The following is a 16,188-nucleotide window of genomic DNA, read 5'->3' as shown; positions in this document are numbered from 1 at the left end:
AGTGCGGTATTCCTATGGGAATGCCCTGGATTTGGCACGCTGTAGTGCGGTATTCCTATGGGAATGCCCTGGATTTGGCACGCTGTAGTGCGGTGTTCCTATGGGAATGTTCTGGATTTGGCACGCTGTAGTGCGGTGTTCCTATGGGAATGTTCTGGGTTTGGCACGCTGTAGTGCGGTGTTCCTATGGGAATGTTCTGGGTTTGGCACGCTGTAGTGCAGTATTCCTATGGGAATGCCCTGGGTTTGGCACGCTGTAGTGCGGTATTCCTATGGGAATGCCCTGGATTTGGCACGCTGTAGTGCGGTGTTCCTATGGGAATGTTCTGGGTTTGGCACGCCATAGTGTGGTATTCCTGTGAGAATGCCCTGGGTTTGGCACACCATAGTGCGGTGTTCCTATGGGAATGCCCTGGTGGATTTGGCACGCTGTAGTGCGGTATTCCTATGGGAATGCCCTGGGTTTGGCACGCTGTAGTGTGGTATTCCTATGGGAATGCCCTGGGTTTGGCACACTGTAGTGCGGTATTCCTATGGGAATGCCCTGGTGGATTTGGCATGCTGTAGTGCAGTATTCCTATGGGAATGCCCTGGGTTTGGCACACTGTAGTGCGGTATTCCTATGGGAATGCCCTGGGTTTGGCACGCTGTAGTGCGGTGTTCCTATGGGAATGCCCTGGGTTTGGCACGCTGTAGTGCAGTATTCCTATGGGAATGCCCTGGGTTTGGCACGCTGTAGTGCGGTGTTCCTATGGGAATGCCCTGGGTTTGGCACGCTGTAGTGCGGTATTCCTATGGGAATGCCCTGGGTTTGGCACGCTGTAGTGCGGTATTCCTATGGGAATGCCCTGGGTTTGGCACGCTGTAGTGCGGTATTCCTATGGGAATGCCCTGGGTTTGGCACGCTGTAGTGCGGTATTCCTATGGGAATGCCCTGGGTTTGGCACGCTGTAGTGCGGTGTTCCTATGGGAATGTTCTGGGTTTGGCACACTGTAGTGTGGTATTCCTATGGGAATGCCCTGGATTTGGCACGCTGTAGTGCGGTGTTCCTATGGGAATGTTCTGGATTTGGCACGCTGTAGTGCGGTGTTCCTATGGGAATGTTCTGGGTTTGGCACACTGTAGTGCGGTATTCCTATGGGAATGTTCTGGGTTTGGCACGCTGTAGTGCGGTGTTCCTATGGGAATGTTCTGGGTTTGGCACGCTGTAGTGTGGTATTCCTGTGAGAATGCCCTGGGTTTGGCACACCATAGTGCGGTATTCCTATGGGAATGCCCTGGATTTGGAAGGTTATAATGCCACATTTGTATGATTTTGCTGTTTGGTGGACTGAAGGTCAGGTGTTTGCTTTTGTTTCAGGACTTGAATGATAATGCACCGGAGTTCAGCAGTGAGCGGTACCAGTTCTCAGTGAAAGAGAGGGAAAGAGGTAGGGACTCACCGATATGGGTTTCTAGATATCACTTTTATGGAGCTTCTCCTCTCTTCCCACATACCGGCTGAGTGTCATCTCAAGGGGAAAACTTCAGCAAAACCAAATTCATATAGTTCTTTTCCTCCTGAAAAGCTCATGAGTGTGAACAAAGTATGATCTTGTGAGACGGTGAAGAGTGTACGTGAGTGCTCCATTAGCATTTCTACATTTAGTGCTAAGCTCTTCTTCTCAGGACACTTGCTGTCAATTGCCATTGAAAAGCTTGCACAATTTACAGATTTGTTTGTTTTTGAATGAAGTAGATTGTGTGTGTGTGTGTTTGTGGGGGGGGGGGGGGTTGTGTGTGTTTTGTGTGTGTTTGTGATGCATGTTTTATGATTCTTGTGTATGCTTATATTTACAGTATGTTGTAACTCACTTGCAGCTTTGTTGTACAGGTGAGATTCACATTTTAAACAAATAGAAATAAAATGCCCAGCCCGTCTGCCCAAGGGTTTTAGCTAAACTCTAATGGCTCCCCATAGCAAAAGGAGCCAGATCTAAGGTTTTTGTTTTGTCTTTAAGCCAAGGCTCTCTGTATGGCATGCAACCTGGGTACCTGTCCAAAATATTGGAACTTGTTCCCATAGGTTGTCGATTGATTTTTGACATTGTACCTCTTTACTAAGGGATTGCAATTTACCTCAAATGCCGGGCTGGATTGAGGTATAGCCAATATAGGGTATCAAAGTCTGAGGTGACAAATACCCGGGCTGAAGAGGAGTCTGCAGTGTTTTAAGGGACACTGCATTGACATTCAGATCCCTCCACCCACTCTCCAGTCCTGCCTATGAGTGCTAACATCTTGAATTATGCCCTGCTCAGGCTTTCTGGGGTTAATCTGTTGTGGAATTCTAGGACTGGAGCACCCCTGGGTTTAATGGGTTGTTTTTGATTGTATTGATTAGGATTTTGTGATATTGGAATTACAGATATGTTGTGTACTAGTGCAATATTGTATTGAAATTTCTGTTCCTTTGCCTTGAGCAATGGTCGGGTGATTAGTTCAATCCAAAATAAGGAATGAATTTCTGCCATGTGGAAGATGCATGGAATCCAGAGCAGGCATTAACCCCCAGTAACTGCCAGTAACCAGTAACTGGATGTGGTTCAGTGATTTTCTTCCGTGGGAAGAGCTCAGGCTTCATTCTAATACTCTGTCCATGTCCTCACCAGGTGTCTTCGTTGGCAGTGTGAATGCCACAGATAGGGACCAAACTGAGGTCAACAACCGTATCTCCTTCCAGATTGTTACTGGTAGCTTCGGAAACTTTCTCATCCGCTCTACTGTGATCCAACCTGGTCATTCCCAGGGACGGATATGGTTGGACCCTGAGGTGGAGTTAGACTATGAAACGCAACAAATGTTCACCCTCACCATTGAGGCACAGGACTTGGGCATAAATAATGTCAACCAGGTCAATACCACGGTGACCGTGCTGGTAGAGGATGTTAATGATGAGGCGCCTATCATAGACCCATCTTCCCCACAAGACGTGAACGTCTGGGAGAACAAGACCCAGGATAGACTGGTGACCACTCTCATTGGCTCAGACAAGGACACCAACCACTCTTTGATCTTTGAGAAGCTGTTTGTGAAGTGTTTCCAAGGCACTCAGGATGTTGGCAATGTGTGCTCAGATTGGTTTCAGCTCTTCTCCAATGGTTCAGTAATGATTACTGAGCCGCTGTTAATAGACTACGAGACCTGTGACTTGGTGGAGATGAAGGTGCAGGTGCTGGATATATTGACAGAGGTGGGGAGGAATCACAGTGATGCTGGTAAGTCTGAAAACATGATTTGATTTATTATTATATGGTTTATGAATGTTGCATGTTTGTATTGTGACTTTTAAGTAAGTGTTATGAACATATGATGATTATGTAGTTTGGTTTAATAGCTTGTGTGACATGATTTGCTTTGGATTGTATGTTATATTTTAATTGAATTGTATCTTATGTTGTATCTTAGGTACTTTTGCCTTGGGCCCTGGAGGAGGGAAAAATAATAAACATGAACAAATACATAAATAAATCTCCAGCTCCCCTTTTGATGCTGAACCTGCATCTTGCATAGAATGGATTATACTTAAAACAATGGAGAACTCACACTCGTGCAGTTCCAACTCTCCCAGCAGGGAATGCTGTAGGGGATGGTGCAGGAATACTGGTTGTGGGGAGTGGGGGTAACTCACAGCTCCTTCAGTCCCAGCCTCTCCCAGCAGGAGGCGCTGTAGGGAATGGTGCAGGAGCACTGGGTGTGGGTGGAACTCACAGTTCCTGCAATCTCAGTCTCTGTCAGCAGGAGGCGCTGTAGGGAATGGTGCAGGAGCACTGGGTGTGGGTGGAACTCACAGTTCCTGCAATCTCAGTCTCTGTCAGCAGGAGGCGCTGTAGGGAATGGTGCAGGAGCACTGGGTGTGGGTGGAACTCACAGTTCTTGCAATCTCAGTCTCTGTCAGCAGGAGGCGCTGTAGGGAATGGTGCAGGAGCACTGGATGTGGGTGGAACTCACAGTTCTTGCAATCTCAGTCTCTGTCAGCAGGAGGCGCTGTAGGGAATGGTGCAGGAGCACTGGGTGTGGGTGGAACTCACAGTTCCTGTAATCTCAGTCTCTGTCAGCAGGAGGCGCTGTAGGGAATGGTGCAGGAGCACTGGGTGTGGGTGGAACTCACAGTTCCTGCAATCTCAGTCTCTGTCAGCAGGAGGCGCTGTAGGGAATGGTGCAGGAGCACTGGGTGTGGATGGAACTCACAGTTCTTGCAATCTCAGTCTCTGTCAGCAGGAGGCGCTGTAGGGAATGGTGCAGGAGCACTGGATGTGGGTGGAACTCACAGTTCCTGCAGTCTCAGTCTCTGTCAGCAGGAGGTGCTGCAGTGAATGGTGAGAGGGTGAATAGTATGTAAGCTATTTGGGCTGATGGTATTTTGAGCCAGGGGATTGATGTGTGGGAGCACCAAGAGGATGACGGTGAGCTGTTTTAACTCTAATCAAGGATTGGAGAGGTCCCTGAGAGGAGAGATCCCCCTTGTCTGATGGAAGATCATTTACTACCTCAGATGTACTGATAACAAAGCTGGGAAGCAGAGATTTGGGCTCCTCTGTGAACGGGATCTCCCTTCCTGCACTAGATAATGAGTCTGTCTGTCTGTGTCTTAATCATTGCAGGTAGCCTGAAAATTCACATCCTGGACATCAATGACAACAGCCCCGTGTTCCTGCCCATGGAGGAAGTATCTGGTAAGACATCCACTACCTACCTTTCTGCTGTCACTGCTGCTACTGCTCCTTACTTAAAATGAGTTCCTAGCCATGGGCTGACTGTGTACACCAAGTATCACCCTCTCCCCAGCTTAGCTGCAGCTCGTGAGCAGGGACTATCGCTCCCCCTCCTGCCCTGGGATGTACCAGCCAGTGACTGGGATGGGGGTTCCCACACCCCTCCTGCCCTGGGATGTACCAGCCAGTGACTGGGGGGTCCCCACACCTCTCCTGCTCTGGGGTTACCGGCCAATGACAATGGGGGAGGGGGTCTCACAACCCAGCCAGTGATGGGGGGTCTCACTCTCCTCCTGCATTGGGGTGTATCAGCCAGTGACGAGGCACTCACACCTTCTGACCACATGTGTGCCAGCCTGGGAGGGGAGAATCACCACTCACTGAGTTATTCAGCTCCCCTCAAGGTGTCATTTGTAGAAAAGTAGACGTGCCCATTTGTATTCAAGCAGAGACATTGGCAGACATGGGCAAAACAGAGGCTGGTTACCTGTTTTAGTCTTGTGCACACTGCTCAATCACAAGACCTGTTGTCTTTTTTCCTACAGCGTTACTTCCAGGTGTTAAAGTCAAGGAGAAAGTGGCAGAAGTCAATGTAAGAAAGCGGAATTTATATCTCTTCTCTGTGAGGGGAGAGAGGAGAAATCTGTCTTGGTGTGTGTGTGTGAGAGAGAGACAGGGATCTGCACTGGGGTCTGGGGGGGGGGGGGGAGAGGGATTATACCATTTCCTGTTTTCTTCATGTGGATCCACCTTCCAGTTTTTGAAAGATGTCATTTAGGCTTGAATACCTCTTACACCTCACCACTTCCTCATACTGGCAGTCATTTGGTCTTCTACTTTTTTTTAATGCATGGAGTACATTTAATCTGAGCTTCCAAAATGGTATTTTTAAGAACATAAGAAATTGCCATATCGGGTCAGATCAAGGGTCCATCAAGCCCAGCTTCCTGTTTCCAACAGTGGCCAATCCAGGCTACAAGGACCTGGCAATTACCCAAATATTAAGTAGATCCCATGTTATTGATGCTGGTAATAGCAATGGCCATTCCCTAAGTCAACTTGATTAATAGCAGTAAAAGGACTTCTCCTCCAAGAACTTATCCAATCCTTTTTTAAACCCAGCTACATTAACAGCACTAACCACGTCCTCTGGCAACAAATTCCAGAGCTTAATTATGTGTTGAGTGAAAACGAATTTTCTCTGATTAGTTTTAAATGTGCTACTTGCTAACATCATGGAGTGCCCCCTAGTCCTTCTATTATCTGAAAGAGTAAATAACCGATTCACATTTACCCGTTCTAGACCTCTCATGATTTTAAAGACCTCTATCATATCCCCCCTCAGTCGTCTCTTCTCCAAGCTGAAAAGTCCTAACCTTTTTAGTCTTTCCTCATAGGGGAGCTGTTCCATCCCCTTTATCATTTTGGTTGCCCTTCTCTGTACCTTCTCCATCACAACTATATCTTTTTTGAGATGCGGCGACCAGAACTGTACACAGTATTCATGGTACGGTCTCACCATGGAGCGATAGAGGCATTATGACATTTTCCGTTTTATTAACCATTCCCTTCCTAATAATTCCTAACATTGTTTGCTTTTTTGACTGCCGCAGCACACTGAGCTGACAATTTTAAAGTATTATCCACTATGATGCCTAGATCTTTTTCCTGGGTGGTAGCTCCTAATATGGAACTTAACATCATGTAACTATAGCATGGGTTATTTTTCCCTATATGCATCACTTTGCACTTATCCATATTAAATTTCATCTGCCATTCTGACGCCCAATCTTCCAGTCTTGCAAGGTCCTCCTGCAGTTTATCACAATCCACTTGAGATTTAACTGCTCTGCATAATTTAGTGTCATCCACAAACTTGATCACCTCACTCATTGTATCCCTTTCCAGATCATTTATAAATATATTAAAAAGCACCAGTCCAAGTATCCCTGAGGCACTCCACTTTTTACCTTTTTCCAGAGAAAACAGACCATTTTTAACTAGTTTGCAATCCAGAAAAGGACATCATTGCCTTGCTTGTTTTCTTAGAAGCATCTCATGAGGGACTTTGTCAAATGCTTTCTGAAAATCCAAATACACCACATTTTAACCCCTTCATAAAAATGTAGATTAGTGAGGCAAGACGTCCCTTGGGTAAACCCATGCTGGCTGTGTCCCATTAAACCTTGTCTATCTATATTATAACAGTTTCCATGATTTTTCCCAACACTGAAGTCAGCCTTACTGGTCTGTGGCTGTGCTCTCGTACAGGAGGAGCCGTGCAGACTCAGTTCTGCACAGTGGCGGATTCCTGATGACAACCGGCCCGGGGATTCGCCTCCCAGGCCGGCCCAGGAGATACCATGTGGTCTGCCGAGCACGGCTCCGTCACGGCCGCGCTCGGCAGACCATGTGACTAGCGCGACCCCCCGATAGGCCAGTCCGCCCCTGGTTCTGCATGGCCTCGTCTCCGTGTGCCAGGAAAGCGTTCACCTAAGCCGTGACTTCCCAGGTGCCGTGGAGATGAGGTCATCAGAACCGAGGCTCCTGTAGGAAGAGGAGGGTCTGAGGAATATGTTCACTGCTTGGGGAAGGGGAAGGAAGGTGGGACTTGAATACAGCAGGCCGTTCAAGCTATTCTGGCTTCAGGGAGATTTGGAAACCTTGCCCGCACAGCTGTTCGAGATATATAGGTTTAAACTGATTTTAACCTTTGGAAAAATCCGGGAATTTCTGTGTTTAAACTGATTGGTGGGTGGCGCTGTCCTTCTGCAATGCAACTTTCTGGTGCATTCAGCAAGCTGGGCTGCACCAGGTTTAACCCTACGAGTGCAGGGTCCCAGTAGTCCCAGTAGTAACTGGGGCTGCAAAGGCAGTTGGAAGACAAATGCAGAATTAGAAGAAACATTAGTCAGGCTACTTTTTACAAAATGAGACCAAATGCAATTGGAAATGTCAATGACCTATTTTGTTTTAGATGAAAGTACGTCCCTTGTTTAGCCTCCAGTTTTGGCTATGGTGATAACCATTTCACGTGCCCACTGGGGTCGGGTGTCCCCCTCATATTGTGTAGGGTCTCGTCCTCAGCCAAAAGGCTCAGCTCTTGGCCCAGACCCTGTGCTTGGGTCTTAGTCAAAAGGCAGAAGCTGTTTGAAGGCCGCCAGGAAGTGTGCATAGGGATCCTCGGCTAGCTAGGGTCCCTGGTGCATGAGGCGCAGGTATTCGGAGGGGCAGCCAAGCTGGCACCTTAGAGAGAAAGCCATTTATTGAGGCGTGGTCAGCTGGTTTCTTTCCTCCTCTGTCCCCAGGCCACAGATCTTGATACGGGAGTATACGGCAAGCTCAACTTCAGCATCACCCACCTGGAGTTCCTCCTTCAGAGCGATCAGAGCAGACCTCCGAGCGATGTCTTCAGCGTGGCAACAACGTCTGAGAATAGTGTGTACACCGGCATCCTCAGGTGGGCACAGGACCCCCCAGGGCCCCCATGGGGCTTGTAAGCGAAGTCCTAAAGGCAAATGCCCCGGGGAGTGAGGGGGAGGCGCGTCCTGGTGCTCCCTCATGCGCTGCAGAATTTAGGGGGCTTTCAAAGTGAAATCCCCACGCAGACGTCACTGTGCAGCGCAGTCATGGGCAACTCCCGAAAGTGCCCTCTTAGGGGGTAATTTGAAACAGAGCTTCATACCCCCGGGCCTGCAGGTGAACTTTCAAAGCCAAACTGCCCCCAAAGCATTGGAAAGGGGGGTAACCTGGAGCAGTTTGCAGGCCGTGTTGCTCCTCCCACCCCTTTCTGCACACGTTCACCGGGGCTACGGTTTTGACAAGGAGGTTACCTGTAGAAATCTGCCTGCGGGGAATCGGTGGGGCCGACGCAGTGAATCTGTGCAGAAAGTGGGCGCTCGGTGTTGCGTGCTCGCGTTCCTAACGTGCGCCCAGCACCTCTCCTGGGCCCGCGATTGAGGGGCGTGCGTCAGTGCCTCCCTCTCCCTAACCTGACAGCCCGCACACTTTCTTTTTATCCAAATGTTTTTTTTTTTAATCTTTTGGTCCTTTTTGGTTCCTCCGACTTAATCTTGCCGCAATATTAAGTTGGAGGATGGACAGAAAGTCAGAATTTTCTGCTTTTCTGCTCCGGGCAGGCGTTAATCTCTGAGTGTAAAAATGTGCAGGTCGGGCACCCATTTATTTTTGAATCGGGGAGAATAGCTAAAAGCCTCATCAATATGAATTTGCATGTGATGAGTGCTATTAGTTTTGTGGGGAGTTGGATGCACTAATCCCCATTGTGTACAACCCCTTGTTCTACTGCCGGTCCAAAATTTGCATCCAAGCACGGATTAAACAATTCGCTCGGCTGAGTGCACTGTTATGTACGACAGCAGCAGCAACCTCCATTGCTCCGTTAGTGCTTCATTCACAGTGGCATGGAGAGGTTTCCATCGCTAGCGGTGGCGACCATCCTCTAATGCCTCTCCTCCAAGGCGTTATTGCATTTTTGTCATTTACCCCAAGTTTCCTGAAAATGTGGGTTTGTGGCTGCTGCAGCGGAATCTGGACAGGTAGGGACGGCAGGAGTGTCGCTCACCTCCTGAGTCCGGGCCTCTGCAGAGTAGCATCAGGGGACATCCACAATCCAGCCACAGACCACCCGAAATGGGAGTGTGTGCCCTACATGCATGGGAACATGTGTGAAAATGAACTGTATGCCCTGGCTTTCTCCCCGTGCACAGCTGAGACCCGGTTTGAAGTTTTCAGCCATTCTACCCCGTATTACTGCTCAGGAGCAGGGAATAAATCCCCTTTCTCCTTCCAGACTGGAGAAGGTGCCCGATTTCTCAAAGGGCGGGTATCGAGTGACAGTGCAGGCGAGAGATGGAGGTTCGCCACCGCTCAGCGCGCAGAAGGAGCTGGATGTGAGTACGGATGTGCCTGCGTCTGCTTTCTAAGCCAATGCAGAGTCAGGGGCACTTTTAGTCTGCAGACATTCACTTTGAAAACTACCCCAAGAAAAAGTCCCTGTGGACATTTCCAAACAAAACAATGCCAGCTGTTTTCTCCCCAGTCCAGTCCTGTCCTTGGACCTAGGAACACACTTTTAGCTACAATGTTCAAAGAACCCGTTCACATGCACACAGAGCCTTTTATCCACAGACTTTGCACTCAGAAGACGCAAAGGAATCCTGCCCACTTTACAATTTAATAAAGCAGCTACATTACATACATGCACGTGTGCAGCCACCTCTGGGGTGCATGATATGGCAGCCCACTTTATACTTTAATAAATCAGCTACATTACATACATGCATGTGCGCAGCCACCTCTAGGGTGCATGATATGGCAGCCCACTTTACAATTTAATAAAGCAGCTACATTACATACATGCATGTATGCAGCCACCTCTGGGGTGCATGATATGGCAGCCCACTTTACAATTTAATAAAGCAGCTACATTACATACATGCATGTGCGCAGCCACCTCTAGGGTGCATGATATGGCAGCCCACTTTACAATTTAATAAAGCAGCTACATTACATACATGCATGTGCGCAGCCACCTCTGGGGTGCATGATATGGCAGCCCACTTTACAATTTAATAAAGCAGCTACATTACATACATGCATGTGCGCAGCCACCTCTAGGGTGCATGATATGGCAGCCCACTTTATACTTTAATAAATCAGCTACATTACATACATGCATGTATGCAGCCACCTCTGGGGTGCATGATATGGCAGCCCACTTTACAATTTAATAAAGCAGCTACATTACATACATGCATGTATGCAGCCACCTCTGGGGTGCATGATATGGCAGCCCACTTTACAATTTAATAAAGCAGCTACATTACATACATGCATGTGCGCAGCCACCTCTGGGGTGCATGATATGGCAGCCCACTTTATACTTTAATAAAGCAGCTACATTACATACATGCATGTGTGCAGCCACCTCTGGGGTGCATGATATGGCAGCCCACTTTATACTTTAATAAATCAGCTACATTACATACATGCATGTGCGCAGCCACCTCTGGGGTGCATGATATGGCAGCCCACTTTACAATTTAATAAAGCAGCTACATTACATACATGCATGTGCGCAGCCACCTCTAGGGTGCATGATATGGCAGCCCACTTTATACTTTAATAAATCAGCTACATTACATACATGCATGTATGCAGCCACCTCTGGGGTGCATGATATGGCAGCCCACTTTACAATTTAATAAAGCAGCTACATTACATACATGTATGTGTGCAGCCACCTCTGGGGTGCATGATATGGCAGCCCATTTTTGGTTCCTTGACTTTGACAGTTTCTAGAGGGAAGAAGGAAGGATGAGAATTCTTCACATACAGTCTGGAGATAAACTGACCTCAGCATTGGTGACAAAGCCAAAGATTTAAGCAGAGGCACAGGGAGATAGACTTGCCCTAGAGTCACCGTCAGAGCCGGGGAGTAGAGCTGAGGCACTGGGAGATAGGTGTGCACTGACTGTATGACGCTTGTCTGTCTTTCACTCACATGAGTGTGAGGAACAGGTGAGCTTTTAGCATCTTCAGCTCAGGAGGTTGCATGCAGGTAAAAGTGCCCCAGCGACACGCTCCTGTAACCACGCGCTTGTGTCTTTCAGTCCAGTCTGCATCCTGTGCTCTGGGATATTCAGTAGATTTGCTTCTTTGTCACTTCTTCCCTATCAGATTTTTGCAGTGGACAAGAGCTATGAAGTGCGCCTGGAATTCACCGAGCCTGTCAGTAAGATTCAGGAGAATCTGGACACCATCACAATGTACAGTCTGCTTTTTTGTACACAACAGACACACAGGAAGGTCGGCGTGATGGGGAGTGCAGGGGAGGAGGAGGAGTAGGGCTAATGAGCCCAGCATCCCAGGAGTCTGCTCAGAGAGGGTTTGCCTTGGGTGCAAGATGGGAGCCAGAAGCGGGCTGGGCCCTAGAGGGGTGCAAGATGGGAGCCAGAAGCGGGCTGGGCCCTAGAGGGGTGCAAGATGGGAGCCAGAAGCGGGCTGGGCCCTGGAGGTGTGCAAGATGGGAGCCAGAAGCGGGCTGGGCCCTAGAGGTGTGCAAGATGGGAGCCAGAAGCGGGCTGGGCCCTGGAGGTGTGCCAGATGGGATCCAGAAGCGGGCTGGGCCCTGGAGGTGTGCAAGATGGGAGCCAGAAGCGGGCTGGGCCCTGGAGGTGTGCCAGATGGGATCCAGAAGCGGGCTGGGCCCTGGAGGTGTGCAAGATGGGAGCCAGAAGTGGGCTGGGCCCTAGAGGTGTGCAAGATGGGAGCCAGAAGCGGGCTGGGTCCTAGAGGTGTGCAAGATGGGAGCCAGAAGCGGGCTGGGCCCTAGAGGGGTGCAAGATGGGAGCCAGAAGCGGGCTGGGCCCTGGAGGTGTGCAAGATGGGAGCCAGAAGCGGGCTGGGCCCTGGAGGTGTGCAAGATGGGAGCCAGAAGCGGGCTGGGCCCTGGAGGTGTGCAAGATGGGAGCCAGAAGCAGGCTGGGCCCTGGAGGTGTGCAAGATGGGAGCCAGAAGCGGGCTGGGCCCTGGAGGTGTGCAAGATGGGAGCCAGAAGCGGGCTGGGCCCTGGAGGTGTGCAAGATGGGAGCCAGAAGCGGGCTGGGCCCTGGAGGTGTGCCAGATGGGAGCCAGAAGCGGGCTGGGCCCTGGAGGTGTGCAAGATGGGAGCCAGAAGCGGGCTGGGCCCTGGAGGTGTGCAAGATGGGAGCCAGAAGTGGGCTGGGCCCTAGAGGTGTGCAAGATGGGAGCCAGAAGCGGGCTGGGTCCTAGAGGTGTGCAAGATGGGAGCCAGAAGCGGGCTGGGCCCTGGAGGTGTGCAAGATGGGAGCCAGAAGTGGGCTGGGCCCTAGAGGTGTGCAAGATGGGAGCCAGAAGCGGGCTGGGTCCTAGAGGTGTGCAAGATGGGAGCCAGAAGCGGGCTGGGTCCTAGAGGTGTGCAAGATGGGAGCCAGAAGCGGGCTGGGCCCTAGAGGGGTGCAAGATGGGAGCCAGAAGCGGGCTGGGCCCTGGAGGTGTGCAAGATGGGAGCCAGAAGCGGGCTGGGCCCTGGAGGTGTGCAAGATGGGAGCCAGAAGCGGGCTGGGCCCTGGAGGTGTGCAAGATGGGAGCCAGAAGCAGGCTGGGCCCTGGAGGTGTGCAAGATGGGAGCCAGAAGCGGGCTGGGCCCTAGAGGTGTGCAAGATGGGAGCCAGAAGCGGGCTGGGCCCTGGAGGTGTGCAAGATGGGAGCCAGAAGCGGGCTGGGCCCTGGAGGTGTGCCAGATGGGAGCCAGAAGCGGGCTGGGCCCTAGAGGTGTGCAAGATGGAAGCCAGAAGCGGGCTGGGCCCTAGAGGTGTGCAAGATGGGAGCCAGAAGCGGGCTGGGCCCTAGAGGTGTGCCAGATGGGAGCCAGAAGCGGGCTGGGCCCTAGAGGTGTGCCAGATGGGAGCCAGAAGCGGGCTGGGCCCTGGAGGTGTGCCAGATGGGAGCCAGAAGTGGGCTGGGCCCTGGAGGTGTGCCAGATGGGAGCCAGAAGCGGGCTGGGCCCTAGAGGTGTGCCAGATGGGAGCCAGAAGCGGGCTGGGCCCTGGAGGTGTGCCAGATGGGAGCCAGAAGCGGGCTGGGCCCTGGAGGTGTGCCAGATGGGAGCCAGAAGCGGGCTGGGCCCTGGAGGTGTGCCAGATGGGAGCCAGAAGCGGGCTGGGCCCTGGAGGTGTGCCAGATGGGAGCCAGAAGCGGGCTGGGCCCTGGAGGTGTGCCAGATGGGAGCCAGAAGCGGGCTGGGCCCTGGAGGTGTGCCAGATGGGAGCCAGAAGCGGGCTGGGCCCTAGAGGGGTACCAGATGGGAGCCAGAAGCGGGCTGGGCCCTGGAGGTGTGCCAGATGGGAGCCAGAAGCGGGCTGGGCCCTGGAGGTGTGCCAGATGGGAGCCAGAAGCGGGCTGGGCCCTGGAGGTGTTCTGGGATTGGGCTTTCTGCCAACGTGGATCCCAGGCTCAGAGGGAAGCAGATCTTCCATGCGGTTTATGCTCTCCCTCCATGTGGCTAAGTTCGCTCGCTGCCTTATCCTTAAGATGGACAGCACTGAAGATGCCTGGGAAATTAGCTGGATAAAGTTATGCAGGTAACATTGCCAGCAGGCCAGTGGCTGAATATGGACCTCCAAAGGTTTCCTGTATAAAAAGCAGGACTTTCTACCAGTACTGCCTTTCATAAATCTATCTCTGACCATTAGGTACCAGCTCTGTGGGTACTAAGTGCTACATTGTATCTAGGTGTCAAGTTTGAAGAATGGCCCCAGAAATGCGGGGGAGGGGGAGGTAATATTCAGCCATTGAGCAGCTTGGCTAGTTAGCCAGATAAATAGGGTCACCGGCCAGGGCTTTGTGCCATCAGGTACTTAGTGACAGATCATTTTTTCCTCTGACCCCAAAGATAGCTTCAGCCTTTTTTCTTGAAAGCCCGTTTTCCATTTCTGTGTTTTCTCACAGGCTCCTGAAGAAAGCAACTAGAGCTACTGTCTATGTGCAAGACATCAGTCCCATCGTGGAGACCAAAGCAGCTTCCAGGCAAGTAAGCCATGGACAAACCAACCCTTCAAAAGCTGCAACTGAAAAAATCCCTCCATACCCAGCACTCCTGCACCGTTCCCTACAGCACCTCCTGCTGGGAGAGGCTGGGACTGCAGGAGCTGTGACCCCCATACCCTGTGCTCCTGTACCGTTCCCTACAGCACCTCCTGCTGGGAGAGGCGGGGACTGCAGGAGCTGTGACCCCCATACCCAGCACTCCTGCACCGTTCCCTACAGCACCTCCTGCTGGGAGAGGCTGGGACTGCAGGAGCTGTGACCCCCATACCCTGTGCTCCTGCACCGTTCCCTACAGCACCTCCTGCTGGGAGAGGCTGGGACTGCAGGAGCTGTGACCCCCATACCCAGCACTCCTGCACCATTCCCTACAGCACCTCCTGCTGGGAGAGGCTGGGACTGCAGGAGCTGTGACCCCCATACCCAGCACTCCTGCACCATTCCCTACAGCACCTCCTGCTGGGAGAGGCTGGGACTGCAGGAGCTGTGACCCCCATACCCTGTGCTCCTGCACCGTTCCCTACAGCACCTCCTGCTGGGAGAGGCTGGGACTGCAGGAGCTGTGACCCCCATACCCTGTGCTCCTGTAACATTCCCCACAGCACCTTCTGCTGGGAGAGGCTGGGACTGCAGGAGCTGTGACCCCCATACCCTGTGCTCCTGTACCATTCCCTACAGCACCTCCTGCTGGGAGAGGCTGGGACTGCAGGAGCTGTGACCCCCATACCCTGTGCTCCTGTACCATTCCCTTCAGCGCCTCCTGCTGGGAGAGGCTGGGACTGCAGGAGCTGTGACCCCCATACCCTGTGCTCCTGTACCATTCCCTTCAGCGCCTCCTGCTGGGAGAGGCTGGGACTGCAGGAGCTATGAGCTACCCCACCCTTTGCACCATTCTCTACAGTGCTTCTTGATGAGAGAAGCAAGGTCTGCAGGAACTCTGAACTTCCCTACACTCATTATTCCTCCAGCATTCCCTACACCCAGTGTTTCCTCCTGGGAACGGCAGGGACGTAAGGATCTGTAAGCCCAGCCCTCCAACAGCCAGCACTCCTGTACTGTTCCCTGCTGCTGAGAGCTGAAAGCTCTGCTCATGGCACCTTTCTTCCCTTGCAGAGCTGTGCTAAAGTCTTTCATGCTGGCATACTTCGTCTTCAGCAATGGAACAGCTATTAGACCCGAGGAGCTCACCCTGTGAGTAGCCATGATACCAGCAGTGCATGCCCTAGTTACAAATGTATACCTTTTCTAGTTCTATCTATTAGTTTACATGTTGGTTGCTGCACACTGTATTCACCAGGATTGTCTTCTGATCCACTTAGCAGCTCATTTCAGTCTCATGTTTGTCTTAGAAGGACTCAGTCATTTGAAAGGAGAACAGGACATGGTGGGTTTACATTCACTGAACGTGAATATCGTGCAATGTTCAGTCACAGGCAGTAGGAGTGTGTGTGGCAAGGCTTAGATAGCAGAAGGTTAAGTTACTAGCAGGCTAAGTAAATAGGATTTTAGGAAGCAGCAGGGCCTGCTGAGTATAGTGTCGGATAGCAGCAGAAGCACTTGGTTATAGGGTGTCAGCTACCAATGGCTGGGCTTGGTGTTAGCTACGAGTAGCAGGGCTTCGTCAGTTGTGTGTTAGGCGCCAGTAGCAGGGCTTGGTCAGTTGTATGTTAGGTGCCAGTAGCAGGGCTTGGTCAGTTGTATGTCAGGTACGAGTAGCAGGGCTTGGTCAGTTGTATGTTAGGTGCCAGTAGCAGGGCTTGGTCAGTTGTATGTTAGGTATGAGTAGCAGGGCTTGGTCAGTTGTATGTTAGGTGCCAGTAGCAGGGCTTGGTCAGTTGTATG

General features: G+C 51.4%; 1 protein-coding gene across 4 annotated transcripts in view; it reads left to right on the top strand.

Moving 5' to 3' along the window:
• The window catches only part of CDHR2 (cadherin related family member 2), an 87,494-nt gene that overhangs the window by 60,340 nt on the left and 10,966 nt on the right, over positions 1-16,188 (top strand). For all 4 annotated transcript variants that reach the window (XM_029584068.1, XM_029584065.1, XM_029584066.1 and 1 more), the window contains 9 exons: positions 1,362-1,431; positions 2,653-3,258; positions 4,645-4,716; positions 5,301-5,347; positions 8,064-8,215; positions 9,569-9,668; positions 11,458-11,546; positions 14,251-14,328; positions 15,460-15,537. In XM_029584068.1, the coding sequence (XP_029439928.1) occupies positions 1,362-1,431; positions 2,653-3,258; positions 4,645-4,716; positions 5,301-5,347; positions 8,064-8,215; positions 9,569-9,668; positions 11,458-11,546; positions 14,251-14,328; positions 15,460-15,537 (1,292 nt within the window). The remainder of the gene's footprint in view (positions 1-1,361; positions 1,432-2,652; positions 3,259-4,644; positions 4,717-5,300; positions 5,348-8,063; positions 8,216-9,568; positions 9,669-11,457; positions 11,547-14,250; positions 14,329-15,459; positions 15,538-16,188) is intronic.

The sequence above is a fragment of the Rhinatrema bivittatum genome, chromosome 18 (assembly GCF_901001135.1).
Source record: "Rhinatrema bivittatum chromosome 18, aRhiBiv1.1, whole genome shotgun sequence".
Lineage (NCBI taxonomy): Eukaryota > Metazoa > Chordata > Amphibia > Gymnophiona > Rhinatrematidae > Rhinatrema > Rhinatrema bivittatum.
This window is presented reverse-complemented; position numbering and strand designations above follow the sequence as displayed.